This window comes from Borostomias antarcticus (genome assembly GCF_949987555.1).
Source record: "Borostomias antarcticus genome assembly, chromosome: 19".
NCBI classification, from domain to species: Eukaryota; Metazoa; Chordata; class Actinopteri; order Stomiiformes; family Stomiidae; genus Borostomias; species Borostomias antarcticus.
The window spans coordinates 15,901,456-15,928,955 of NC_140252.1; the positions used below are offsets into that span (position 1 = coordinate 15,901,456).

Here is a 27,500-nt window from a genome sequence, read left to right on the forward strand (position 1 = left end):
CCGGTAGAAAGGGTAAATGGTGGTCTCTCTCCCTCTCTCTCTCTCTCGTGTGTGTGTGTGTGCGCGAAGTGTGTGGTCTCGGCTGCGCTGTTTCTGCGCACGGTCTCACGGTCGGGCAAACTTGGCCCGGGATCACCGGAATGCAGGCTACCCGGTGTTCCACTCTTTTTTACAACAAGTTCACGATATTTACCGTAATCACGGCGGCGGCCCCTGTGAACCGACTGTTTTAGCTCGCACGGAGCTGATCCGAGGCTGTTTCTGCGGTCGGGGTTGTTTTTCTCTGCCTGTTTTCGAGCGGGGAGGAGGGGTGGTATGTGTGGAGAGAGAGAGGAGAGGGAAATTCTTGCGTGTTTTGGAATGTGATTACCCGGAGAAGCCAGAACTGAAAGAAGACGGAAGGCGGGCATTAGGAGGAAGAATGAGGCAAGTTCTGAAAGGACTCTGCACACATTCCTAAGCGTCCCTATTAGTTGGCCTATAAACGACTTTCCAGTTGCTGACAAGCTGTCCGTGCACATGACAGCCGGTCGGCCAGTCTTTCTGCTGACCGCCCAAGACTGAGAGAGTGGTCAGATGATGATGACTGGTCGAATTTATAACACTTTTCACCCCATTTGCAGGAAACACGTTTTCCCGACTCGGAAGACGGTGTTCACAGCCAGAAAAGCCCAGTTCCACTTTATCCGTCCACATATGATATCGTAGCGTTTATGCGTGTAATGGCTTTGTGATGAATACTTACATGTCATATAGGCTTACTTAACAACAGGATAAGTAGTCATTCCGCTTTACACCCATAGCTTACATTGAAATAGACTGCTTTAAAAGAGGTAAAGGGGTAATAAAACAGGATCCCTACATTTTGAGTATGGTGTGCCTAAAGTGTCTAAATAATCTGCTGCAGTGCAATTGCCAATAGCCCAGATCAGTGTTGGTGCAGTTGGAACCAGTCTACTCTCTCTGGTTAACATAATGGGGGTCGCCAGATTTGCATAAAACCCTCAGAAGTGTCCCGCTTCCAAGCCTGTTGAATAGAAAAATAGCCACCCACACACAGATGACATGCAGCTATGGATGTACCTGTTTGAGAAGTGGAATTCTTACACTACTGCAGTATCAATTAGACACCCCCACACATGCTTTGGTTTCTACATGCATCACTGTTTAAATGTTGCATTTGAAATGGTATGAAACAGCAGCGGCACCTCGGGTTCACTTGGATTAGTGTGCGAGGGAGAGAGAGAGAGAGAGAGAGAGAATGAGAATATTTGCATTTGTGTATGGAAGTGTGTGAATCCATCCATCCTGTGTGAGGACATGCCTCTATCTGTTTCTGTGTGTGTGTGTGTGTGTGTGTGTGTGTGTGTGCGTGTCTCAGAGTATCTCGCCATGGGGGGTAAAGAGAGGACCTCCCACTCATCTCCTCCTCCTCCTTATCTTCCTGCTCTTTGACACACACACACACACACATACAACCAGATACACACATACATACAAACATACAGTACACACATTGCATGCACGCACGCATATACAGACACACACACAACTTCAACACTCCGCGACGAGTACGCTCCGCTCCGGGTTTCCATGGCAACACCCCGGCTTGGAACGTCAGAGGGCAGGAAGGAACAGAACCGGTTAACGTGACGGAGGTGCAGGATGTGGGACATGAGAAACACGTTTGCGCGGAGGAGATCAGAAGTGGCTCGTCGGTCCGGGGGCCCCGCTGAGAAAAGACGTCACCCCCGGGTTTGTGTTTTTTTTTTTTTCTGAATGAAGTGTCCCCACCCCCTCCGCCTCTCCATTCACAAACATGTCACAGTGTCACCTGACACGCCCCGCCTCTCGCTTATTGGCCGGAGCGAGGGAGAAGCACCGCCCACTGGGCCAGCAGCTGTTCTGAAGAGGTCTCCGTCCCCCCCGCCCCCCTGGTCCGAGCTGAGCTGAGGAAGAAGAGGGTGGAGAGAAAAAGGACCGATAGAAGCAGTGGGTCTGCCGGAAGGAGGGAGAGAGGGAGGGAGGGATGGTGTGAGAATGTGTGACTAGCTGAACCAGAATGTCTGTCTATCAGTGCGCCCGCCACACACACTGCCTATGGCCTGTCACTGCTCCTTCGTTCAACACACAGAAATGTTGATTTACCCTCTCTCTCTCTCTCTCTCTCTCTCTCTCTCTCTCTCTCTCTCTCTCTCTCTCTCTCTCTCTTTCTTTTCCCTTTCTGTTTTTCTGTGAGCGTGAAAACCAGAGGGTCAAATTGAAGTTATGACTTGACTGATCTTCTGTCCCTCTCTCTCTCTCTCTCTCTCTCTCTCTCTCTCTCTCTCTCTCTCTCTCAGAAGTCCACTCTGCCCCCTGCGTGAACGTGAACAATTCTCACATATCAACACCACCACTTCTCAGTGAGTATCAATCATGGCGACCATATATGTGTGTGCGTGTGTGTGTGGGTGCGTGTGTCTGTGTGTGTGTGAGGGACCAGTAAGTGCCATTCTATCCTCACCCTTACTTTTATGAATTGGATACATGAGAGCCCAGCCATTGGACCAGAACCAGGGCCAATCAGATTGCAACATACCAGTTGCTGGAGTGAATGAATGAAACCAGACAGGGTGGAGGTCAGGTGTGTGTGTGTGTGTGTGTGCGCGTGCTAAAAGTGGCCATAGTGATCACACACACAGTAACCTACTTTTAATATTGGGCTTGTACACAGCTGTGGGAAATGCATACAGAGAGCGAGCTAAAATTAGCAGTCATGGCCACCTGTCTCTCTCTCTCTCTCTGTGTCTCTCTCCCTGTCTCTCACACACACACTCACACACACACACGGCGGAGAGGGAACAGGAAGGAAAAGGAAAGAGGAGGGGCTTGGGTCATTAAGGGCACAGCTCCCTGCTCTCACTCTCTCTCTCTCACTCTCTCGGACTCTGAATGAGAGAGAGAGAGAGAGAGAGGGAGAGAGAAAAGCAGGGAGTTGTGCCCTTAATGACCCAAGCCCCTGCTTCCCTCTCTCTCTCTCTCTCTCTCTCTGTTTATCTGCCTACCCTCTTTTTTGCTATGTGGAAATCAGTTCATGGTCAGTCCAATCTCCCCGGCGCGTTCTGATTCACACAGGGACACATTGTTAGCCAGGGGCTGTTCCCAGCCGGGACAACCCCAGTTCACATACCTCCGTCCTGGACTGCGGCCAGACTTCACAGCAGAGAGAGAGAGGGAGAACCACCACGGACTACCGCAGGGAGAACGGACAGCAACAAAGAAAGTGGGCAGGAGAGAGTGAGATAGAGAGAGGGAGAGATGAGTTGATGAGTTGAGCCCTGTCCTACCATAACTTCCCCATGCCCCCTGGTGTCCTGTCTATGTAACAGCGGGCACAGGAGACCACCGTTCTCGCTGAAAGGATCTCAAAGATATCTAGGGGCTTCTGGGTATTTGATGCCTTCGAAAACCTCTTTTCCAGTGATGCGTTCACCAGGAAGCTACTCGATTCTTCCCTCAGATCGCCGAACACGTGTAGTCAGCCACACGATCCGACTCTACAGTCGACCTCATGATTTGACTTGACTGGTTAAGGATTGACCCAGCACCCTAGCTGACATATAGCTTAAAGAAGTTAGAGCATATCAGCTGAGAGGAACCTTTGTATTGGTTTGATTGGTTGTGGCTGTCGATGTTCCCTAGCTTGAATGTTTCTTTCTATTTCATGAGAGGGCTCTCTGTGTGCATTGTGTGTGTGTGTGTGTGTGTGTGTGTGTGTAATACGCAGGGCAGTGCAGGGTCAGATATCAGTTTATTGACTGTTGCCCTTCCACTTAGCCATGTGGTCTTAGCCAATCAGACGCAGGCAGACGGGGGGCCAGACAGGTTGGGTTGCATCATGGGAAGCGCTTTGTTTAAACCCCTTGGACTCGCAGGCGTGCACGCGGCCCGCTCTCTTACGCAATGCGTCTCTGTTTCAGGAGTCCCCGGGAGCCGAGCGGGACCCGACGGCCATCCTTCACGCGGCGGGACGTCGCGCCTCGGCTCAGCGGCGTCCACGCCGTCGGCAGACCGGAGTTAGTCGCCGTTTCCTCACAGGCTGCAAATTCAGCTGGACCCGTGCTGCGGGGTGCTGAGTGTTGAAAACCGGGCTGTGCGAGATTAAATGAGATTAGATTAGCCCGATTCTCAGCTGGATGCGTTTCATTAGCGGTCACGAGCCGAAAGGTATGCTACTCGCGGCCATCTTGGCTCTGCGTGGCTACGGGGGCGGACATTCGGTGTCCTTCGGTTGCTCAGTAGTCAGTGTAGATCCTGTGGGGCAGACAGCAGCTACATCTGGCTACTGGGTCTCTGGTGGAGATCATATTCTTCAGGAAGTACACTGGTACTAGTTATATCTGGAGTACAGTAGAGGCCTCATACAGATATTGTAGAAAATGGTAAATGGGCTGCACTTATATAGGGCTTTTATCCAAATGGCCTCTCATTCACCCATTTACACACCAATGGCAGCAGCTGCCATGCAAGCTGCTAGCCTGCTCATTGGGAGCAATTTGGGGTTCAGTGTCTTGCCCAAGTGTCTTCGACATGTGGTCAGGAGGAGACGGGATTGGAATCGCCGACCCTACGATTACTGGACAGCCCGCTCTACCTCCTGAGCAACAGCCGCCCCTGTATGTAGTGAGGAATGGTTGATATGTCATGTTTCCTGGAATCAGGTTTTTAAGAGGCTGGTTTGACGTCCTGCTGTCTGATTGGCCGGCCGGCCGGCGGCTCCTGGACCTGGCACACAGTGTAGACTTCTGTGTGGCTGATTCTACAGCTACATTGTCTGCTGGGTTTCAGGCTCCGCCCACAAACCTCACCCGGAGCCCCTCAACACACACAGACGTTCTCTACCTTTCTCCTCCCACATTCTCTTGTATGATCTGAGAAATAAAGTTATTCAAGGAAAGTTGTCACTAGTAGTGCTTTATGTTGATGACTACTGTATGAATGTCACTTTCTCAGTTGTCTCCTTTAGATGCCATTGATTCATGTTCTCCACCAATATCATTAGCACATCATTTTCAATTATTCAATGTGCAGGGTGATTTTTGATGAGACCGTTTTTATGTACCAAATCATATCAGATGCAGCTCTCACACACACAGTTCAAGTAATGACATGCATGGGTAATTTGACAACTTTGTGTTTAATGACTCATCATAAAACATTCTTCAAACAATAAAACAATTTTAAATGTCCGTTTCTGTACAACGCTTGCTAAGCAGTTTATTCATATATAGAAAATGTAAGAGGAGCCGTGTTAAAATGACAGAACTCCTTCAAATTTAATGGCAGGTACTCTGGAAAAAATAACAGCATTCCATCAACAAATATTTTCAAGCAATAAATATGTATTTATAAATAGTGTAAATTTACATCAAGATTAGAAACAACGAAACAAATCACAAATTAAACTTTATTTCATAAGTCTATGTGCAATCCATTTTCTTTGTGACTTGGCTGTTATTATTTTTTTCATAGGTTTTACTTTTTTTAAATTTTACCTAGGAAACAAAAGCAAATGAACGTCATAGTTCCAAAATAACGAGACAAAGATAAAACATAAAAGCCGTAAAAAAAATTATATCACCTAAACTCTTCACATTACAAATATTTTTTTTTGTAGATTTTGCTGTCCAAAGAGTCTTAAAATGTCTATCTACCATACAAAAAGACCAGTCAGGCTAGTGCTCCCGACAGGGAAGGAAAGAAGGGGGATTAACAGATTACAAAGAGAGAGGGGGAGAGAGAGAGAAGGTTGTCAAGTCAGTAGTCTTTCAGGGTGGTGTTGCCAGTTGTGACACTCACTATATCTACAAAACATTATCACTTTATTAAACCACCCCCCTCTTCCCAACCGCTCTGATTGAGTCCTCCATTCCCCCAACTGAGACGGACTGAACCATTGTCACTGGAAGGGGGGTGGGGGTCCTGCATTGGGAAGTGCGCTCTCTGGCACCCCCTCCAGGGGAGGTTGACACACCGCACTTTTGACAGGTTGCATAGAAACACGCAGCCGCTGCCGCCTCCAGTCGTCGCCATGGAGACCAGCCATAGGGGGGAGGTTGGGGGAGAGACGGCCTCGACTTTTCCTGAATATCAGAAATGGTCCGTTTCCGTTGGTTGGTTTGAAATACAAGTTCCTGTGACACGCTGGCTGGAGCGCCCCGCAGAGGCAGAGGAGGAGGAGTCTAATGTCAAGATGAAGATGAATGCAGGGGAGGAGCCTGAGGAAGAGATATGCACAACACTGGGTTACACAGTGGTCCTGCGTTAGTTACACACTGGTCCTGCTTGTCCCAGAGTTAGTTTCACACTGGTCCTGCTGGTCCCAGAGTTTAGCCTGACAGACTGACACCTGAGTTAGTTACACACTGGTCCTTGAGTTAGTTACACACTGGTCCCTGAGTTAGTTACACACTGGTCCTGCTGGTCCCAGAGTTTAGCCTGACAGACTGAATTGCCATTTCGTTTCACTTTATTATTTAGTCTGAACACGCTCCCATTGCAGCCGTTTTCCCAGATGGCCGTTGTCAAAGGAGACCTCAGCGATTAGTTCATCTCCTAACCAATCACGTCGCAGTTTAATTCCGTCATCGCATTCAACGGGCGCTGATTGGCCTGGTTGGAATTCCAACCAAAACATCGCTCTGGACGAGAGCCTTTCCAGAGCCTCAAATTGCATTTTGAAAAATTCAGTTTCAGGGGCTGGAGCCAGGCCACACAGTTAGTTACACACTGGTCCTACTGGTCCTGCCCATACAACACTCTGATCTGTGTCAACACCTCCCTGTGCCAAAGACAAGCTGATACCAACACACCATTAACGTGTAGGCCCACCCAACCTTCACCTGAACACCTACCCATCACGATGCCTTCCCGTTGATTTTCTGCTGCGTCACGTTTAACATCACAAGCGCGTTGGTGGGGCGAGCGTTGGAGCAAGCAGTGGCTTGTTATTCTGGACTAGGCTGTGTTTGGTAGTCAACACGTTTTTGGTAGTAAAAATGTTTAAGCCACTTTGAGTTTTTAATTGATTTTGGAAGGCTACTATCAGCCTCTAGTTTATCGAGGTACAAAATAGATCTTTATAAAACCGAATTGGAAGTGGTTTGGAAGAGTTCACGGATGTAGTCTACATTAGAATGCGGGAAACTTGTTGGCAGCTCCACAAGACTAAATATAATAAAATAAACCCACATGTGATTAAATCATGAACGAATACTCAGCTAGCAGGCTAAACAATCTAGCAAACGTACAATCTACACATAGCAGGACGAAGAGGGAATGACTGTCTACTATGCAGTCTTCCTCGGCCTCTGTGGGTCTACCCGGGGGGGGGGGGGGTGTTTACATCGCTGCCGATCGGAGCTGGAGACTATAAATACCCCGGCTTATTGCTGAGTCAGCACAGGACGCAGGAGAGTGTACCCTTTCCCACTCAGGACAAAACCCAGATGTTAGTGGGTGTAGGCGCATTTTGGGGTCAGTGGGAATTGGGTTTAATGTGAGCTGGTGGTAGATAATGGTAAAGTGGTGGTACATGTGTATGTGTGTGTGTGTTTGTGTGTGTGTGCACGCGCGTGAGAGAGACTTACTCATGTGAAGTGTGTGTGTGTGTGTGTGTGTGTGTGAGAGAGAGAGACTTACTAATGTGAACTGGTCGTAGACCTGCATGAGGTCGTCCAGCCTGTGCTGCTCCAGAACCACAAAGTTCTCCAGCTCAGCGCTGCCCTTGCGGGCGCAGTCCTGGCAGTGGACCACACACTGCTTCCTGGACATGAGCTCCCTCCGCACGAACAACAGGTTAAACACCTCCACCTGAGAGAGAGAGAGAGAGAGAGAGAGAGAGAGAGAGAGAGAGAGAGACACAGAGGAGAGAACAGCCCGGTTGAGTGACAGTTCAAGAGCAAGAAAAACAAACATTGTTTACAAATGAGGATTGAGCATCATTGCGAGACTGGACGGGTGTAGGGGCACAAGAAGCCCCCCTGGGAACTTGGGAGGCTCAACTGAGAAGGTTATCAGGGCTGGAGGCGTGGCCAGGTGTGGAGGGTAGGAAGGGAGGAGGCGTGGCCAGGTATGGAGGGTAGGAAGGGAGGAGGCGTGGCCAGGTGTGGAGGGTAGGAAGGGAGGAGGCGTGGCCAGGTATGGAGGGTAGGAAGGGAGGAGGCGTGGCCAGGTGTGGAGGGTAGGAAGAGAGGAGGCGTGTCCAGGTGTGGAGGGTAGGAAGGGAGGAGGCGTGGCCAGGTGTGGAGGGTAGGAAGGGAGGAGGCGTGGCCAGGTATGGAGGGTAGGAAGGGAGGAGGCGTGGCCAGGTATGGAGGGTAGGAAGAGAGGAGGCGTGTCCAGGTGTGGAGGGTAGGAAGGAAGGAGGCGTGGCCAGGTGTGGAGGGTAGGAAGGGAGGAGGCGTGGCCAGGTGTGGAGGGTAGGAAGGGAGGAGGCGTGGCCAGGTGTGGAGGGTAGGAAGGGAGGAGGCGTGGCCAGGTGTGGAGGGTAGGAAGGAAGGAGGCGTAGCCAGGTGTGGAGGGTAGGAAGGGAGGAGGCGTGGCCAGGTGTGGAGGGTAGGAAGGAAGGAGGCGTAGCCAGGTGTGGAGGGTAGGAAGGGAGGAGGCGTGGCCAGGTGTGGAGGGTAGGAAGGGAGGAGGCGTGGCCAGGTGTGGAGGGTAGGAAGGGAGGAGGCGTGGCCAGGTGTGGAGGGTAGGAAGGGAGGAGGCGTGGCCAGGTGTGGAGGGTAGGAAGGAAGGAGGCGTAGCCAGGTGTGGAGGGTAGGAAGGGAGGAGGCGTGGCCAGGTGTGGAGGGTAGGAAGGAAGGAGGCGTGGCCAGGTGTGGAGGGTAGGAAGGGAGGAGGCGTGGCCAGGTGTGGAGGGTAGGAAGGGAGGAGGCGTGGCCAGGTGTGGACTGACCTCACAGATGGTGCAGTAGTGGGCCGGCTCATCCCTGTTCCGGGGCTGCAGCACCGTCTCCTTCCCGGCCGACACCAGCGCTTCCTTAACCCACTGGCTCTGCTTCAGCGTCCGCAGTAGGCAGTACCTACACACACACACACACACACACACACACACACACACAGGATGGAGATGTTTAGACCGGTTGCACTCGTCAAGGAGAGGCAGGAGCCAAAGGGGAAGTCTGGAGGCCGGTCGCTCACTTGATCATCTCAAACAGCTTGTGGTCCGACACCTTGATGTTGCGCGCCATGTTCCAGGAGAGGTGCACCATGGGTACCATGGACTTGACGCTCTGCAGCTTGTTCCACTCGTAGCGCTCCACGGCCAGCTTGTATTGGTGGGCTGGGGGGGGGGGGGGGGGGGGGGGGCACACAGAGGGTGGGGGGGGTTAACTCTCCACACTCAACACAGATGCAAACAACTCCCTTTTTGCCGAATGCCACTATTTTTTTTAACATCAATTTGGGTGACGTGGCAATGAATTCCTACAGTGTATTTCTGTCAAGCCAGTATGAGTGAACGGCAATGAGGAAAAATAAATACATAAATCTTCTCAACTGTCAGGACCTGTTGCGAGGACCTCACATTACATCACCGGTTATGTGGTTTCACTCTAGCCTTGCTGGACCGCGTCAGAGCAGTTAAGTCTTGAGTTTCCACAGTAAAACAAACTCAACGGTTCCCGTTAGTTGGCCGTACGGCAAGACAATCAAAATGAAGATGATTTAACTGCATGCAAATGAACACGGAATTCCATCGTACTGACTTAGCTCCCACCGGTAACAGTCAAGCCAACTCTGGACGAGTTATGCTAGCTCTTGTGACCGAACATTAACTTGATGTTATGTTGCCTGGCAGTGCCTGCGACATCTAGCTGTGCTAGCGAAGCAGACAAGCTAATCCAGCACAAACTGGTTTGACGCTCAGAGGTTCTTGGGGTTACGACCTCCCAGGCGCCCCCTGCCCCGCTAAGAACCCACCTCTGGTTCTCTTGCACCTCTTATAGAACAGAACTATGCCATTATGAATACCAGCGCACCATCGTGGGCCTGAGGCATATGATCAAGGATATGGCATATGGCTCCAAAGTCTCCAAGCACAGCCTTAATGACGATTATCCACCAGCAGGAGGTAGTATACTGACTCAGACCAGGAGAACCAGCAGGAGGTAGTATACTGACTCAGACCAGGAGGAGAACCAGCAGGAGGTAGTATACTGACTCAGACCAGGAGAACCAGCAGGAGGTCATATACTGACTCAGACCAGGAGGAGAACCAGCAGGAGGTCGTATACTGACTCAGACCAGGAGGAGAACCAGCAGGAGGTCGTATACTGACTCAGACCAGGAGGAGAACCAGCAGGAGGTAGTATACTGACTCAGACCAGGAGAACCAGCAGGAGGTCGTATACTGACTCAGACCAGGAGAACCAGCAGGAGGTCATATACTGACTCAGACCAGGAGAACCAGCAGGAGGTCATATACTGACTCAGACCAGGAGGAGAACCAGCAGGAGGTCATATACTGACTCAGACCAGGAGGAGAACCAGCAGGAGGTCATATACTGACTCAGACCAGGAGGAGAACCAGCAGGAGGTAGTATACTGACTCAGACGAGGAGGAGAACCAGCAGGAGGTCATATACTGACTCAGACCAGGAGGAGGTAGTAAACTGAGACCAGGAAGAGAACCAGGTGTGTGTGTGTGTGTGCGTGCGCGGGCGTACCAGTGAGGGGTCCCACGTTCCAGGCGATGTTGTTGCACCAGCCGATGGCCTGGACCCAGTGCACGGTGCCGGTGTTGAGCCACACCAGGTCGCCGGGCCGCTGGATGAAGCGGTACACCGGCACGTCGGCCTCGTACAGGTCCTCCAGGTTGGGCCACCAGGAGCCCTTCAGGAAGTTGATGTTGTTCCTGAGGGGGGGAGGACGAGAGGAGGTAGGAGGGGTGGAGGAGAGGAGGAGGAGAGGAGGACGAGAGGAGGACGAGAGGAGGTAGGAGGGGTGGAGGAGAGGAGGTAGGAGGGGTGGAGGAGAGGAGGTAGGAGGGGTGGAGGAGGGAGAGAATCATGTCTCTTATTCAACAACTCTGAACATAGGGCTGCACAATTAATCGTGAATTAATCGAAATCGCGATTATGACCTCCGCGATTACCTAATCGCAAAAGGCCGCAATTAATGTGATTAATAATTTTGCTTTTAATTGAGTGTACTAGGACTACACGGACGAATCACAGGCGCTTATGCTGTCTGACCAATCACATGCGTTCCTGCTGAGTGCGCTGTGCACAGCAATTTCACTGAGAAGACAGATAGCAGTAGGTCAAGACAAGTGTCACGAGTGCCTACAGCTGTGAGTAGTGAAAAAATGAGCGAAAACAAGGTCAGTGAGTTAGTAGCAAGAAAGAGATCAACGCCTGTGATTTGGGAGCATTTTGGTTATTATATATTAAATATTCATCGCAATTATTAATCGCAATTACCATTTTGAAGCAAATAATCGCAATTATCTTTTGTCATAATTGTGCAGCCCTATCTGAACATCGTTCCAGTGTCATGCTTCGATTGAATGAATGAACGAATGAATGAATGCATGCATGCATGTATCTAATGCCTACCATACACTAGAAGACGTTGAAAAGACCATTTATCAAAAGCCTTAGACTAAAGCCTGACACCATCTCACATCTAAAGACAATGTGTCGAGTTTGTAATGACAGACTGTAAGATTTTGCAAAGACGGGGATCACGCACGGTCATTCAGCTAAAAGCTTCTGATAATATTAGATGTGATTTTATCGAGATGATGGGCATTACGACTGACAAAACGCTCATGATTTTATTCCGACATTGGAAATTTGTCTGCGACAGTGAAATCGTGTAAGTCGTCGGTTGGTGGAAGGGCCGACATTGGCCTCGTACGGCCGTGACACGCAACGACATGTCCTCTTACTTCTCACAGAAGTTGCTCATCACACCCCAGTAGGGCTCAGGCACAGCGAACCACTCGCAGTCACCCGGACCAATGTTGATGTTGACCGAACAGAAGTTGTTGTGTTCCTGGTGACCTGGGGGGGCAGGGGGGGCGGACACACACACACGCACGCGCGCACACACACACACACACACACACACACACACACACACACACACACACACACACACACACACACACACACACAGGAGAAGGGACACGGTCAAACACATCAGCGAACTACACAGAAACTGTTTGATGAATAAGCAGTGAACCTCAATGAAGAAACCGCTCATCAATGTGTGTGTGTGTGTGTGTGTGTGTGTGTGTGTGTACCTGGTATCCTGCTCCCGGGGACCTTCATGTAGAGCTGGACCGTGTTCATACCCAGGATGGTGTGTCCAACATGGCTGAGCAGGTTGCCGGCAGAGACCACCCTGGCGAAGGCTGGCAGCTTACTGAGTTCCTGCAGCTGGAGCTTCCATCTGAGAGAGAGAGAGAGAGAGAGAGAGAGAGAGAGAGAGAGAGAGAGAGGACAGACCTGTTAGACTGGACCAACCCACCCTCCTCCCTAGACTGGACCAACCCACCCCCCACCCCCCACCCCCCCTCCCTAGACTGGACCAACCCCTTCCTCCCTAGACTGGACCAACCCCCCCCTCCCTACACTGGACCAACCCCCCCTCCCCCCTAGACTGGACCAACCCCCCCCTCCCTAGACTGGACCAACCCCCCCCTCCCTAGACTGGACCAACCCCTTCCTCCCTAGACTGGACCCACCCCCCCTCCTCCCTACACTGGACCAACCCCCCCTCCCCCCTAGACTGGACCAACCCCCCCCTCCCTAGACTGGACCAACCCCTTCCTCCCAAGACTGGACCCACCCCCCCTCATCCCTAGACTGGACCAACCCCCCCTCCTCCCTAGACTGGACCAACCCCCCCCCCCCCCCCCCCCCTCCCTAGACTAGTACACACTTCATAGACTAGCTTTGAAGTCAACTGTAAATCAGTCTAGTCAAGTAAATCACAGAGAGATTGTCCGCCGGTCAGCATGGTTCAACATGGCGTGAACATCGCTCCGACTCACTTCCTCTCGTCGGAGACGTCGACGTTGGTCCCAAACTTGATGTGCTTCAGCGGACCCCGCCTCCTCCTCACGGCACTGCACAGCGCACACAACAGAGGGGTTTAAAAACACACGCTCGGGCTTTGTCAGGTGTGACCTTGAGTGAGTGTGTGTGTGTGTGTGTGTGTGTGTCACCTCTCAGCCGATGCAGGTTCAGCATCAGACGGCTCCTTCAGGGCTTTCTTCTCATTCTCCTCCTGCAAAGCAAGCGCAGCGCGCGCACACACACACGCACGCACACACACACCAACAGACACACACCGTCAGACACATAGCGTTGAACGAAACAAGCTGTAGAACGCAGGGCGTGAAGACGTGTGTGTGTGTGTGTGTGTATGCGCGCGCCCCCCAAACTGACCCGTAGGGACTCCTGGAAGGAGGCGGCCTGGTACTGGGCGTACTTGGCGATGGTGGTGTGCGAGCGGCTGCTCTCGCAGCGCCACGTCTTGCGGCTGCTGCTCAGGTCCCAGTTCTCGTCCGCCGGCTGACCCAGCTGGGTCCGAACCTCCACCAGCTGCTCCGGGTTCGCCTCCACCAGGGTCTTAGTGGAGAACAGACCCAGGTCTAGGATGGAGGGAGAGAGGGAGAGAGAGAGAGAGAGAGGGAGAGGGAGAAAGAGGAAGAAAGAGGGAGAGAGAGAGGGAGAGAGAGACAGAGAGAGGGAGGGCGGGAGAGAGTGAGAGAGGGTGTTCTGAAATGACTACAGAAATAACATGTCATGGCTGTATTGACACTCCTAACCAGCAGGTGGCGGCAAACCGCTGAATTGGAAGTTCTCTCATGTAACTTTAGGTATGAGCGAGATGAGAGATACTGAACAAACAAAAAAAAAAAGGGAGAAATGTGTATGATTTTGGAGAGAGCCTTTGAAAGCGGGATGGATCATGTGTGTGTGTGTGTGTGTGTGTGTGTGTGTGTGTGTGTCTTACCCAGTTTGAGGGCTCCTGCCAGTCCTCTGATAACGGTGACGGGGTTGGTGGGGTTTGTGCAGAACTGATGCAGAGGAGGGAAGAATGCGTCCCGCTTGTTCTCCAGCTGAACACACACACACACACACACACACACGCACACACGCACACACGCAAACACACAAAGAGAAGTCTCTGATCTATCCCAGCATTGCTGTTTCACATTTATATTCCCACATACTGAACTGAATTCATGTTGAGTTTCTGGCCTGAGAAGGTCGACGTGGGACAGACAGATGTTCCAGATGTGTGCGTGTGTGTGTGTGCGCGAGGGGGGGGGGGGGGTCTACTCACATAGATGCTGGGCGTGGGGGGGTTGAGCTTGTCCTTGGGCAGGGCGGGGCAGGGTGGCGGGGGCAACCGAGGCGGGGGACACTTGTCCAGCAGGATGCTGCTGTTGGACAGACCGTTCTTCCCCAAGTTCCTGAAACACAGACAGAGATCATCCACTAGAGAACCAGGTCTCAAACACAGAGATCATCTACTAGAGAACCAGGTCTCTAACACACAGAGATCATCCACTAGAGAACCAGGTCTCAAACACACAGAGATCATCTACTAGAGAACCAGGTCTCAAACACACAGATCATCTACTAGAGAACCAGGTCTCTAACACACAGAGATCATCCACTAGAGAACCAGGTCTCTGAAACACAGAGATCATCTACTAGAGAACCAGGTCTCTAACACACAGGGATCATCTACTAGAGAACCAGGTCTCTGAAACACAGAGATCATCTACTAGAGAACCAGGTCTCAAACACACAGGGATCATCTACTAGAGAACCAGGTCTCAAACACAGAGATCATCCACTAGAGAACCAGGTCTCAAACACACAGAGATCATCTACTAGAGAACCAGGTCTCTGAAACACACAGAGATCATCTACTAGAGAACCAGGTCTCAAACACACAGAGATCATCTACTAGAGAACCAGGTCTCTGAAACACACAGATCATCTACTAGAGAACCAGGTCTCTGAAACACACAGATCATCTACAGATCATCTACTAGAGAACCAGGTCTCTGAAACACAGAGATCATCTACTAGAGAACCAGGTCTCAAACACACAGAGATCATCTACTAGAGAACCAGGTCTCAAAACACACAGAGATCATCTACTAGAGAACCAGGTCTCAAACACACAGAGATCATCTACTAGAGAACCAGGTCTCTAACACACAGATCATCTACTAGAGAACCAGGTCTCAAACACAGAGATCATCTACTAGAGAACCAGGTCTCTAACACACAGAGATCATCTACTAGAGAACCAGGTCTCAAACACACAGAGATCATCCACTAGAGAACCAGGTCTCAAACACACAGAGATCATCTACTAGAGAACCAGGTCTCTGAAACACACAGATCATCTACTAGAGAACCAGGTCTCAAACACACAGAGATCCACTAGAGAACCAGGTCTCAAACACACAGAGATCATCTACTAGAGAACCAGGTCTCAAACACACAGAGATCATCCACTAGAGAACCAGGTCTCAAACACAGAGATCATCCACTAGAGAACCAGGTCTCTGAAACACACAGAGATCATCTACTAGAGAACCAGGTCTCTGAAACACACAGAGATCATCCACTAGAGAACCAGGTCTCTGAAACACAGAGATCATCTACTAGAGAACCAGGTCTCAAACACAGAGATCATCCACTAGAGAACCAGGTCTCAAACACACAGAGATCAACTACTAGAGAACCAGGTCTCAAACACAGAGATCATCCACTAGAGAACCAGGTCTCAAACACACAGAGATCAACTACTAGAGAACCAGGTCTCAAACACACAGAGATCATCTACTAGAGAACCAGGTCTCAAACACACAGAGATCATCTACTAGAGAACCAGGTCTCTGAAACACACAGATCATCTACTAGAGAACCAGGTCTCTGAAACGCACAGAGATCATCTACTAGAGAACCAGGTCTCTGAAACACAGAGATCATCTGCTAGAGAACCAGGTCTCAAACACACAGAGATCATCTACTAGAGAACCAGGTCTCAAAACACACAGAGATCATCCACTAGAGAACCAGGTCTCAAAACACACAGAGATCATCCACTAGAGAACCAGGTCTCTGAAACACACAGAGATCATCTACTAGAGAACCAGGTCTCTGAAACACAGAGATCATCTACTAGAGAACCAGGTCTCTAACACACAGAGATCATCTACTAGAGAACCAGGTCTCTGAAACACACAGAGATCATCTACTAGAGAACCAGGTCTCTAACACACAGAGATCTACTAGAGAACCAGGTCTCTGAAACACACAGAGATCATCTACTAGAGAACCAGGTCTCTGAAACACATGTATCTACTAGAGAACCAGGTCTCAGAAACACACAGAGATCATCTACTAGAGAACCAGGTCTCTAACACACAGAGATCATCCACTAGAGAACCAGGTCTCTGAAACACACATATCTACTAGAGAACCAGGTCTCAGAAACACACAGAGATCATCTACTAGAGAACCAGGTCTCTAACACACAGAGATCATCCACTAGAGAACCAGGTCTCTAACACACAGAGATCATCCACTAGAGAACCAGGTCTCAAACACACAGAGATCATCTACTAGAGAACCAGGTCTCAAACACACAGAGATCATCCACTAGAGAACCAGGTCTCAAACACACAGAGATCATCTACTAGAGAACCAGGTCTCTGAAACACACAGATCATCTACTAGAGAACCAGGTCTCAAACACACAGAGATCCACTAGAGAACCAGGTCTCAAACACACAGAGATCATCTACTAGAGAACCAGGTCTCAAACACACAGAGATCATCCACTAGAGAACCAGGTCTCAAACACAGAGATCATCCACTAGAGAACCAGGTCTCTGAAACACACAGAGATCATCTACTAGAGAACCAGGTCTCTGAAACACACAGAGATCATCCACTAGAGAACCAGGTCTCTGAAACACAGAGATCATCTACTAGAGAACCAGGTCTCAAACACACAGATCATCTACTAGAGAACCAGGTCTCAAACACACAGAGATCATCTACTAGAGAACCAGGTCTCAAACACAGAGATCATCTACTAGAGAACCAGGTCTCTGAAACACACAGAGATCATCTACTAGAGAACCAGGTCTCAAAACACACATAGATCATCTACTAGAGAACCAGGTCTCTGAAACACACAGAGATCATCTACTAGAGAACCAGGTCTCTAACACACAGAGATCATCTACTAGAGAACCAGGTCTCTGAAACACACAGAGATCATCTACTAGAGAACCAGGTCTCAAACACACAGAGATCATCTACTAGAGAACCAGGTCTCAAACACAGAGATCATCTACTAGAGAACCAGGTCTCAAAACACACAGAGATCATCTACTAGAGAACCAGGTCTCTGAAACACACAGAGATCATCTACTAGAGAACCAGGTCTCAAACACAGAGATCATCCACGAGAGAACCAGGTCTCAAACACAGAGATCATCTACTAGAGAACCAGGTCTCTAACACACAGAGATCATCTACTAGAGAACCAGGTCTCTGAAACACACAGATCTACTAGAGAACCAGGTCTCAAAACACACAGAGATCATCTACTAGAGAACCAGGTCTCTAACACACAGAGATCATCTACTAGAGAACCAGGTCTCAAACACACAGAGATCATCTACTAGAGAACCAGGTCTCAAACACACAGAGATCCACTAGAGAACCAGGTCTCTGAAACACATAGATCATCTACTAGAGAACCAGGTCTCAAACACACAGAGATCATCTACTAGAGAACCAGGTCTCTGAAACACAGAGATCATCTACTAGAGAACCAGGTCTCTGAAACACACAGATCATCTACTAGAGAACCAGGTCTCAAACACACAGAGATCATCTACTAGAGAACCAGGTCTCAAAACACAGAGATCATCTACTAGAGAACCAGGTCTCAAAACACACAGATCATCTACTAGAGAACCAGGTCTCTGAAACACAGAGATCATCTACTAGAGAACCAGGTCTCTGAAACACAGAGATCATCTACTAGAGAACCAGGTCTCAAACACAGAGATCATCTACTAGAGAACCAGGTCTCTAACACACAGATCATCTACTAGAGAACCAGGTCTCAAACACACAGAGATCATCTACTAGAGAACCAGGTCTCAAACACATAGAGATCATCCACTAGAGAACCAGGTCTCAAACACACAGAGATCATCTACTAGAGAACCAGGTCTCTAACACACACAGATCATCTACTAGAGAACCAGGTCTCTGAAACACAGAGAGAACCAGGTCTCAAAACACAGAGATCATCCACTAGAGAACCAGGTCTCTGAAACACACACAGACAGAGATCATCCAATCGAGAACCAGGTCTCTGAAACGCACACAGACAGCGATCATCCGCTACCACAGTGTTTCCCAAAGACTGAGTCGCAGGAGATTTTATTTTGGTCGGGGAATACATCTGCAGAATTTCCATTTTGGCTTCGGGTCTATTTTTCATGAGAGCCTCGAGTGAGAGTGTGTGGAAGTGCAGAATCGTTTGGTCACCGGCGCAGAGAAACGCACGTCTGGTTTGAACAGCCAGGCTCCTGCTCGCGTGAGAATTGACGCGTTGAGTAGGCAAAAGTTTTCAACAGTACCAAATGTTCGTATTGTATTATACTTATAACATTGAAGTATGAAAAAATTATATTGTGTGTCCCCAGAAAAAGTTAGTGCAACACTGCACTAGAGAAGCAGGTTTCTGAAAGACCGCCAGGTCATCCACTAGCGGGGGTCAGGGAGGGGTCAGGCAGAGGGGCGGGGTTTAGGGGATCCTACCTGCAGGCCTTCAGCACGTCCGTGGAGCTGGGGTAGATGGAGATGGACGACGAGGACGAGGACGGCGAGGGGTGGCGCCCGTGGGCGCCGCCGCCGGCCCTGTGACACGCCACGGAGGGGGCGTCGGCCTTCTGCGGGCTCTGGGAGTCCTCTGAGATGCTGCTCCCCTTCCCGTTGCCGTTGAGGGTGGGGCCTGGCGGCTGCGGCGGCGTTGTGGCGGCGGTGCCGTTGTTGTTGTTGTTGTTGCCACCGCCGCCGCCGGGGCTGTGGGTGCCCGTCTGAGCGTGCTCCGACGACGACTTGGGGGAGGGGGTGGCGGTGGACATGGCGGAGACGGGGGAGGAGGCGGCCGAGCTTCCCTGGACGGGCGGCGCCGACGACGGAAGCGCGCCGTGGGCGGCCGGGTGGATGTTGTTGACCTTCTTGTGGGCGGAGCCCGAGGGGGGAGCCCCGCCCTCCGCCTGGTGCCCGGCCTTCCCTGCCAGAAGGGAGCAGAGCTGGGGATTGTCTGAGCCCGGCGACCCGCCCACGCGCTCCTTGCCGTCTCCTCCTCCCCTGCCCGCCGCCACGTGATTGGATAAGCCCTCTGCCGCCGCGGTGCCCTCGGGGGCGGGGTCCGTCGCCGCCGTCGGGGCCAAGCCGTTGCCGAGGGGCGCGGCGGCGTCTTTGGTAGGCGGGGCGTCCGGGGCTCCACCTGAGGTAGCAGAGTGAGGGGGGGGAGGGGGCGGGACCGGGAGGTGGTTGAGGGCCTGCTGCCGTGGCGATGGCGTGGCGGAGGCGGAATGTCCGACCTGATTGTGGGCGGCGGGGCCCGGCGTCTGAGGGTGCGAGAGAGGCCCGTCGCCGTTCGGACCCGCCCAGTGTGGCCCGGGACCCTTCTGAAGCCCCTGGATGGGGGGAGGAGAGAGGGGCTGTTAGCGAGGAACACCTGGGTGCGAGCTCAATCTGAATTGCGTTCCTAATCGTGTCCTTCCATACTATAAAGTACGGTATAAATAAAAAAGTATGCATACTATATAGTACGACAAAATGTCCCAACACGTAGTATGCCACATGCAGTAAAGCAAAAAATACCAGGATGTACAACCGGACGTATTTTGCAGTATGCGAGCCAGCAGACTTTTCTGGCTTGAATACACCGGAGGCTTTAACCCAGCTGTGGACCAGTGTCCCTTCATGGACTGTGACGGATGTGATCAAATTTCAAGGCACAAAGTTATGACAACGTACTATGTCGCAATAAGATTAGAAGATAAGTGTACTGCGTTGCCATTTGCCCTTCCTGCGTTGAACGGCATGTTTCCTCGAAACGGTGTGCAACGGGCTTTGATGTAGGTTCTCTCTCATCCGGTGGGCGAGTCAGGGGTGTTACCCAATCAGCAGACTGATAAATAAACCCCGCCCTATCACCTCGGCTGCGATAGGCGCAACGCTTGCGTAACGCGCCGGGATGTCCGACGCACCGCCGTTTCCGTTTCAGTAAACGCTTCGCTAACGTTTCGCCCCGGGGCTGAACTCACCCCTGGCTTCTAGAACCCTCCCCCAGGCCAAACCACACCCCCCAACACTGACCTGAGTGGAGTTGAGGTGCAGGGCCTGGCGCGCGTCCTGTGATTGGGTGCTTGTGCAGGTGTGAGGTAGTAGTGCGCCAGGCTGCAGGTAAGGCACGTCTCCGTTGGGTCCCGGGGCCGAGGCCGCCACGCCCGCTGGCTGGTTGGTGTTGTTGTTACTGCCGGAGCAGTTATTGCCCACAGAAAGAGGGTCTGAGTGTCCGTGTGCGCCGGGGCCCAGGGGCCCGTTGGCCAGTGGTTGCGGGGGGAAGGGGGCCCGGGGGGGGGCGAGGTGGGGGCGGGCGGCGTGGAGGCCGGGGTGGGGAGGGGGGAGGGAGCTGGAGGCGGGGCCGTTGGGGAGGGAGGGGCGCAGTTGTCCCGAAGCGTTCTGTCTCATCTGAGGGAGGGAGGGAGGGAGAGAGAGGTTGGGTCGTGTGTGTCTCTGTAAGGGAGTCTGTGTGTGTGTGTGTGTGTGTGTGTGAGTGAGTGAGTGCATGGTTTTTCCAGACTCAGAATGGGTCTTTGGGGGGTGATGCGCACGCAATTGTTTAATATTCTTCGCTGTCTGACATGTCTCCCCCGACATGACACAAAATGGATATGAAGCCAAAATGTTTAAGATACTGATAATCTGTCTATTAATGATATTGATTACTATAAATTACTATTACCATACTATATGGTCCAAACCATGGACAATGCAAGAAAGAGGGATGGGCTGCACTTGAAACAAGCCATCAAACACATTTGGAGAGGATTTGAATTGCTATTTTTATTCTCAATTGTTAGCATTTTGGCACTGTTGATTTTCCTTTGGCTCTGGCTAAAATCTCTTTGGGTTTGAGCGGCGCCAAAAAATCCTCAACGCAGGAGAAACCCTGGTGTGTGTGTGTGTGTGTGTGTGTGTGTGTGTGTGCGTACCTGCTGTTGGTGCTGCTGCATCAGGTTGAGCTGAGCTTCCAGCTGCTCCAGCATCTGCAGCTGTTGTGGCTTCAGACTGTCCCTGTTACTGCGCAACTGCTCCAGCAGCTGAGCACACGCAAGGGACACATGCGTCTGGTTTTGCATTTTCTCGTGCTTAGAGAACAACTGGACATTAACAAGTGGTGGGGGAGTGTGTGTGTGTGTGTGTGTGTGTGTGTGTGTGTGACGTGCTCACCTGCAGTCTCTGCGGCGATAGGTACCAGTTGGGTACTGGCTGTTGTGCTGGGTTGGCCCAGGAGTCCGGCTGACCCTGGGAGAGCAAAGACAAGGGTCAAGGGTCGTCGGGGGGTTTAAGTCCGGACTTCTCTCGCTCTCCCTCTTCCTCTGCTCCCTCGTCTATCCGTCAGTCTCCACCTCCCGTCTATTCTACCCTTCCCTCTCTCCCTCCAGTCTTTCCGTCTCTCCCTCTGTCTGTCCATCTCTGCTGTATCTAGGGTTGCAACATTCGGTGATATTCACAACCCCCCCCCCCCGCGGGAGTTAACAGGAACCGACTGAAAGAGCAGAACTCGTTCCCGCCGAGTCCCGCAAACGTCTGGCCTCGTTCCGGTTAAACCCCGCCCCCCCCCCTCCCCTCGCTGAGCCGGTACCTTGGCCGGGCTGGAGCCCCTCCTCCGCTTGGGCGGCGTGGCCTGCTCCTCCGCCTGCCCCAGAGCTCCGCCGTGGGGGGGCAGGGCCTGGCCGGCCGCCCCGCCCTCCGAGCCGGCCTGGGGCTTACACGCCTGGGGGAGGGGGGGGTGGGAGGGGGGAGAGAGGGGGCGGAGAGAGAGAGAAGAGAGAAGGGTATTGAGGGGGATGTGGTGGGTGAGTAGCGGAGTGAGGGATACACAGACGGTTGGAGCGCCGACAGACGGGAGGAGAAGGTGGAGGGAGGGAGGGATGGAGGAGGGAGGAGAGAAACGGTCGTCGTGTTAACGGGGCGTAGGGGTGGGTGGCGGTAGCAACGGATGGAGGAAAAGAGAAGGGAGGGCAAATGGCAAAATACAATGCAAAGAGAGGCGTAGAGGAAAGAGGGAGAGAGGAGAGAGAGGAGAGAGAGGGAGGAGAGAAAGAGAGGCGGGGGAGAGAGAGAGGAGAGAGGGGGAGAGAGGAGACACGAAAGAGAAAGGCGCAGGCTTTGCGGTGATGCTGCGTCTCCTTCTACAGCGCGTCAACTTCCGGCGTTTTCCCGCGAAAACGGGGTTCCCTCAGGCCACGGCGGCCTGGCACGTCTCCGGGAGCTCGGCCCCTCCTCCTCCTCCGCGACCACGCCTCTCCGCGGCGTCAATCATCGTCAACCGCCGTCGCAACAGGTCGGAGAAATAATAAGGGGCAAAGCGTGTCGGGACAACGCCAGGCGTGGACCAGAGCCAGAGACACACAGGTAGCATACTTCACCTCTCTTTAAAGGTTCAGTCCCATGTCCTCGTAAAAACAGCGGTATGTGTATGTTCCGGGCGTGACCGCAGCCAGGGTTAGGCCGGCGCTGCTTTCGCTATTGCGCAAGGGTACGGCGTTTTGCGCCTACTGTGTACCCCCCCCAGCCCGGTAGAACTACGCGTTCCAGATTAAAGGAGTTCCGATTGAAGCGAGTTACTTTGTGGCGCGGCCGGTCGGAGGTGCGGTCACGCGGGAACCGCCCGGGATCGGCTTTCCAGCTGCGGAAGCGACGTCTTGGACATCTGGAAAAAGAGGCTTTCGACGCCGAGAGATTCGACGCCAACGCTCGATTTCCGGTCCGAGCTTTCGCTTCGATTTGTGCAACGAACGAACGCACACACACACACACACACAGAGCTGTCCAGCATGAGTGTAATAAGTGGTAGCACGACACTAGGGGGCGCTGCTGGGTTCGGCGGCTGCAGGGCACCTAAGGTCGGAGAAGAGGGTCAAACACACCAACCTGGGACTCTGCTTTACTGAGGCTCAGTCTCACCACTCACAGGGACACAGCGACGCCCACTACTGACGGGGCCTTTCAATTGGACTACATTGGAATTGGGGGTGGAATGCAATGAAAAAGAACATTGATTGTCAAAAATGAGCATCTATCGTGATGGCGTCATGGATCGACGCTTTATTGATCCCTGGGAAGGGGGGGGGTGGCTGAATTATTTTAGCGTAAACCGCGCGGCAGACGGTCTCGGCAGGGAGCGGTGTGCGCTGTGGGCGGGGCCGTGGCTGGCGAGGCGGACCCGTGTGGGCGAGTCAGGAAGTGGCGCGGGAGCTGTGGGCTGTGATTGGTGAGGCTGACCTGTGGGTGTGTCGGGGAAGGGGGATGGAGGGGGTGGGGGGCGGTGGGGGTGGGTGGCTAGGCAACACTTCACCGAGTTCGCCGTGTCAGAACCTTGGATACGCGTGTCTGGGCAGGAGCAGCGTTGGATGCCGTCCAGCCCGCTGTCAAGAGTGACTAATTAAAACAAACGGCCAAAAGGTTTATAACAAAATAAGGCAGCCATTTCCCCCCCCTCCCCCCCCTCCCACTACATCGCAAGGCTGCCGTGTTGACACTGGCTACGGAGCGGAGCTCCAATAAGGGGCGTCTGCTACGGCGTCACACTGACAGCGCAGGGCTCCGGTGAAGTGTTACCTGCTGTGGAGCGGTGGTGTGTGTGTGTGTGAGTGTGTGTGTGTGTGTGTGTGTGTGTGTGCGTGCGCGGTGGGGGGTGTGGACTCTATCTGGTCTCACCTGCAGTGTAGCATTCAGGCCTCCCTGTCGGGAGGTTAGCTCAGCTGGGATTGGAAGACTCCACGCCTCCTCAATATGAGGGAGCATTTTACTTTTACTCTGTAGACTAGTGAGCTGGGGGTGACTCAACTGAGCCTATGGGGATGGAAAACGCGTGACAGAAAACAAACATTTAATGACCTCAAAAAAACGACTGGGACTCAAAATTGTCAAGTGTCTCTGGTCTGTGAGGCGAGAGCTAGCTCAGCATCGTCATCTGGCATTGTGACGGGGGTGTGTGTGTGTGTGTGTGTGTGTGTGTGTGTGTGTGTGTGTGTGTGTGTGTGTTAATTCGGACTGATCGTGTGAGACCTGAGGCAGTTACAGTATGACATGTGGTGATCGTGTCAACTGAGCAGGGAGTGTGTGTGTGTGTGTGTGTGTGTGTATGTGTGTGTGTGTGCGCCATAAACGTGCACGTCTACTGAATGACAATCACTACAACACATTAAAACAAGCCAGCGTGTTTTGTCTAGGATTGTGCTAGGGTTACTGTGGTGAGAATGATCGCTCGTTCGGGAACACATATATGGGAGAAAATAAATCAACTAAGGGGTTTGTTTTGGTTTAAAGGTTTGAACAGAAACATGTGGTGAGGAATGAGCCCCTTGTTGGAGGGGGGTGGTGGGGGGGGGGGGGTAGGGGGGTTGGGGGGAGGATTGGCAGAACCGGCAGGAATGTACTCTAGGTTCTGAGACTTGAGACGCCCAAATCAGCTCCGCTCACCGAGCCAAATAAACACCACACTGGCAGACGAGACGCCAAAACACTTTCTGCGGATCTCAAAGGGGCTGCGTTGGTATAAAGCAACAAAACTAACCGAGCGCTATCATAACTGTCATCTTAAATCGGTTACACCAATCCAATCCCTTTTCAGATCTTTCAATCAGGTGTGTTTGTGAGTGTGTGTGTGGGGGGTGTGTCCCTCTCTGTTCTGCTCGGGGTGCCGTCTCGTCTCGTGAGGGGGGAGGGGGGGGGGGGGGGGGTGGCGCCGGGGGCGGGGCCACTCACCTGCAGGCATTTGATGCGGTGTGTGAGGGCGGCGGCGTTGGAGCAAGCCTTGCTGCGCGTGGCGTTGATGTAGCACTTGATGGCGTCGTGCGGCTGGCTGCAGGACTCGTACAGCGTGCCCAGGTCCATCCAGGCGGCGGCGTGGCCGTGGTCCAGCTGCACCGCGCAGATGTACGCCTGCAGGGCGTCCATGGGCTGGTTCTGCTGCTGGTACAGAACCCTGGATCCACATGGGGGGGAGGGGGAGGGAGGGGGGAGAGAGGGTCAGAGCTGGAGAGATGAGAGGCCGGACGAATAGTGAGCCAGAGAGAGACAGACAGACCTAGAGATGGAGGGAGAGGGGGAGAGAGAGAGAGAGAGAGAGAGAAAGGGACAGATACATAAGAGAAAGAGAGAGAGAGAGAGAGAGAGGGACAGAGAGAGACAGATACATAAGAAAGAGAAAGAGAAAGAGAAAGAGAGAGAGGGACAGAGAGAGACAGATGCATAAGAAAGAGAGAGAGAGAGAGAGAGAGAGAGTTGACTTACCCTATTGAACACCAGGTGTCTGCGCTGGCTTCCGATTTGTCGATAGACTGTCTGTAGGAGATGAAGGCATCCTGGACCTTCCCAATACTGGAGTAGCACCTGCAGGAGACATACGTACACACACACACACACACACACACACACACACACACACACACACGTTTCAACACACTCGCAGACTTCAACACACTCCATGCAGCAACAACAAATATGTACTGGCAATGGAAAGGGTTCCTAGAATGACTGACGCACGCACACGCGGACGCACGCGCACGCACACACACACACCAGCCTCACCTGCCGAGGAAGTACCAGGACTGTCCGGAGCTGGGGTCAGCCTCCAACGACTTCTGCAGACACTGGATGGCGTAGCTGTCTTTGTTGGCCCTGTCCCCTAGCGCCTCCACTGTGTGGTGCATCCAGCCTGACGCACACACACACAAACGCACCCACACACACACACAAACGCACAATCAATCAATCAATCAAGAATCAGCTTCATTCACACATTGGCCATTGCAGACCACCGAGTTCTGTGAGACAAACTCAAACGTGATGGACAAACAGACTAATGGGCTACTAGACTAATACAATCACCAGCTGATTGAGGTGTGTGTGTGTGTGTGTGTGTGTGTGAGAGAGAGTGTGTGTGTGCGGTCTTACCTAGCTGCTGCAGGGTAGTGGCCTTCACCTGTGCTGGGAGGTCCTCGGACTGCAGGAGGCTCTCGTAGGCGTCCTTGGCAGTCCGGTATCTCTTCTGGCGAGCAGAGACCAGGGAGGAGGAGGAGGGGGGGGGGGAGGAGGAGGAGGAGAGAGAGAGAGTGAGAGTGAGAGAAGGTGGGGGAGGGAGGGTGAAGCACAATGAGACATTTCACCATTACAGGGGTCTGACCCTAATCAGTCATTCGGTCAGTCACCAGTGAGTCAGCACTCAGTCACTCAGTCAGTCAGTCAGTCAGTCAGTCAGTCAGTCAGAGAGACAGACAGAGACAGACAGAGACAGACAGAGACAGACAGAGACAGACAGAGACAGACAGACAGACAGAGACAGACAGACAGACAGACAGACAGACAGACAGACAGACAGACACAGACACAGGCAGACAGACACAGAGACAGACAGACAGAGACAGACAGACGACAGAGACAGAGACAGACAGAGAGACAGACAGAGAGAGAGAGACAGACAGAGACAGACAGACAGACAGACAGAGACAGACATACAGAGAGACAGACAGAGAGAGACAGACAGAAAGACAGAGACAGACAGAGACAGACAGTAACCAGTGAGTCGGCACTCGGTCCGTCAGTCGGTCAGTCAGGATCCTTGCTCATAACATTGAGTGTCCCCAGCACTGCAGGAAATCACACATCAGGCACGAGAGAGAGAGAGAGAGAGAGAGAGAGAGAGCATGTGTCTGGTTCCCCAGGCTCCCCCTGTTGCTATGACAACGCCATCGGAGCACCCCCCCCTCCCCCCCATCTTTTCTCCTCTTCACGCTGGTCATAACAAAAGGCAACGGGATCAATTAGCCGCCTACGCTGGCTACACCCGGCGAACGATGACAGCCATCTGGCTCGTCGTCGACACGGGCGCTCGCTACTGTCAAAACATCCTCCCAGACCGTCAACGGGCCGGGCGGACGGGCGGACACGGGCGGGCGGAGACGGTGAGACTCACCTGGATCTCGTACAGATGAGCGATGTGGAACTGGACTGTGGGGGAGAGAAGAGGAGACATTTCAGCAAAGACAACCCACGTCGACGCGGACGGTTGGCGTGAAACAGTCGGGCTCCGCTAGGAGAGGGGTCCGGCGGGGTAGATCCGTGGCTGACGTTAAC

General features: G+C 52.4%; 1 protein-coding gene and 1 long non-coding RNA gene across 2 annotated transcripts in view; one reads left to right on the plus strand and one right to left on the minus strand.

Annotated features, from left to right (window-relative positions):
- The window catches only part of LOC311321352, a 5,667-nt gene extending 515 nt beyond the window's left edge, over positions 1 to 5,152 (plus strand). Inside the window, exons 2-3 of the long non-coding RNA XR_014630894.1 lie at positions 2,343 to 2,405; positions 3,963 to 5,152. This is a non-coding gene — a long non-coding RNA (uncharacterized lncRNA). The remainder of the gene's footprint in view (positions 1 to 2,342; positions 2,406 to 3,962) is intronic.
- An 82-nt stretch (positions 5,153 to 5,234) lies between these two features.
- Positions 5,235 to 27,500, minus strand: part of LOC311321521 (lysine-specific demethylase 6A-like) — a 38,594-nt gene continuing 16,328 nt past the window's right edge. The window contains exons 8-30 of the mRNA XM_084453517.1: positions 27,340 to 27,374; positions 26,322 to 26,415; positions 25,956 to 26,082; positions 25,659 to 25,757; positions 25,131 to 25,350; positions 24,081 to 24,215; positions 22,003 to 22,134; positions 21,588 to 21,662; positions 21,350 to 21,457; positions 20,451 to 20,825; positions 18,879 to 19,765; positions 14,350 to 14,479; positions 14,017 to 14,122; positions 13,446 to 13,651; positions 13,223 to 13,284; positions 13,049 to 13,123; positions 12,296 to 12,444; positions 11,939 to 12,053; positions 10,713 to 10,900; positions 9,187 to 9,328; positions 8,942 to 9,068; positions 7,684 to 7,854; positions 5,235 to 6,260 (exon numbers count right to left, since the gene is read on the minus strand). Of these exons, the coding sequence (XP_084309643.1) occupies positions 6,231 to 6,260; positions 7,684 to 7,854; positions 8,942 to 9,068; positions 9,187 to 9,328; positions 10,713 to 10,900; positions 11,939 to 12,053; positions 12,296 to 12,444; positions 13,049 to 13,123; positions 13,223 to 13,284; positions 13,446 to 13,651; positions 14,017 to 14,122; positions 14,350 to 14,479; positions 18,879 to 19,765; positions 20,451 to 20,825; positions 21,350 to 21,457; positions 21,588 to 21,662; positions 22,003 to 22,134; positions 24,081 to 24,215; positions 25,131 to 25,350; positions 25,659 to 25,757; positions 25,956 to 26,082; positions 26,322 to 26,415; positions 27,340 to 27,374 (3,788 nt within the window). The 3' untranslated portion in view covers positions 5,235 to 6,230. The remainder of the gene's footprint in view (positions 6,261 to 7,683; positions 7,855 to 8,941; positions 9,069 to 9,186; positions 9,329 to 10,712; positions 10,901 to 11,938; positions 12,054 to 12,295; positions 12,445 to 13,048; positions 13,124 to 13,222; positions 13,285 to 13,445; positions 13,652 to 14,016; positions 14,123 to 14,349; positions 14,480 to 18,878; positions 19,766 to 20,450; positions 20,826 to 21,349; positions 21,458 to 21,587; positions 21,663 to 22,002; positions 22,135 to 24,080; positions 24,216 to 25,130; positions 25,351 to 25,658; positions 25,758 to 25,955; positions 26,083 to 26,321; positions 26,416 to 27,339; positions 27,375 to 27,500) is intronic.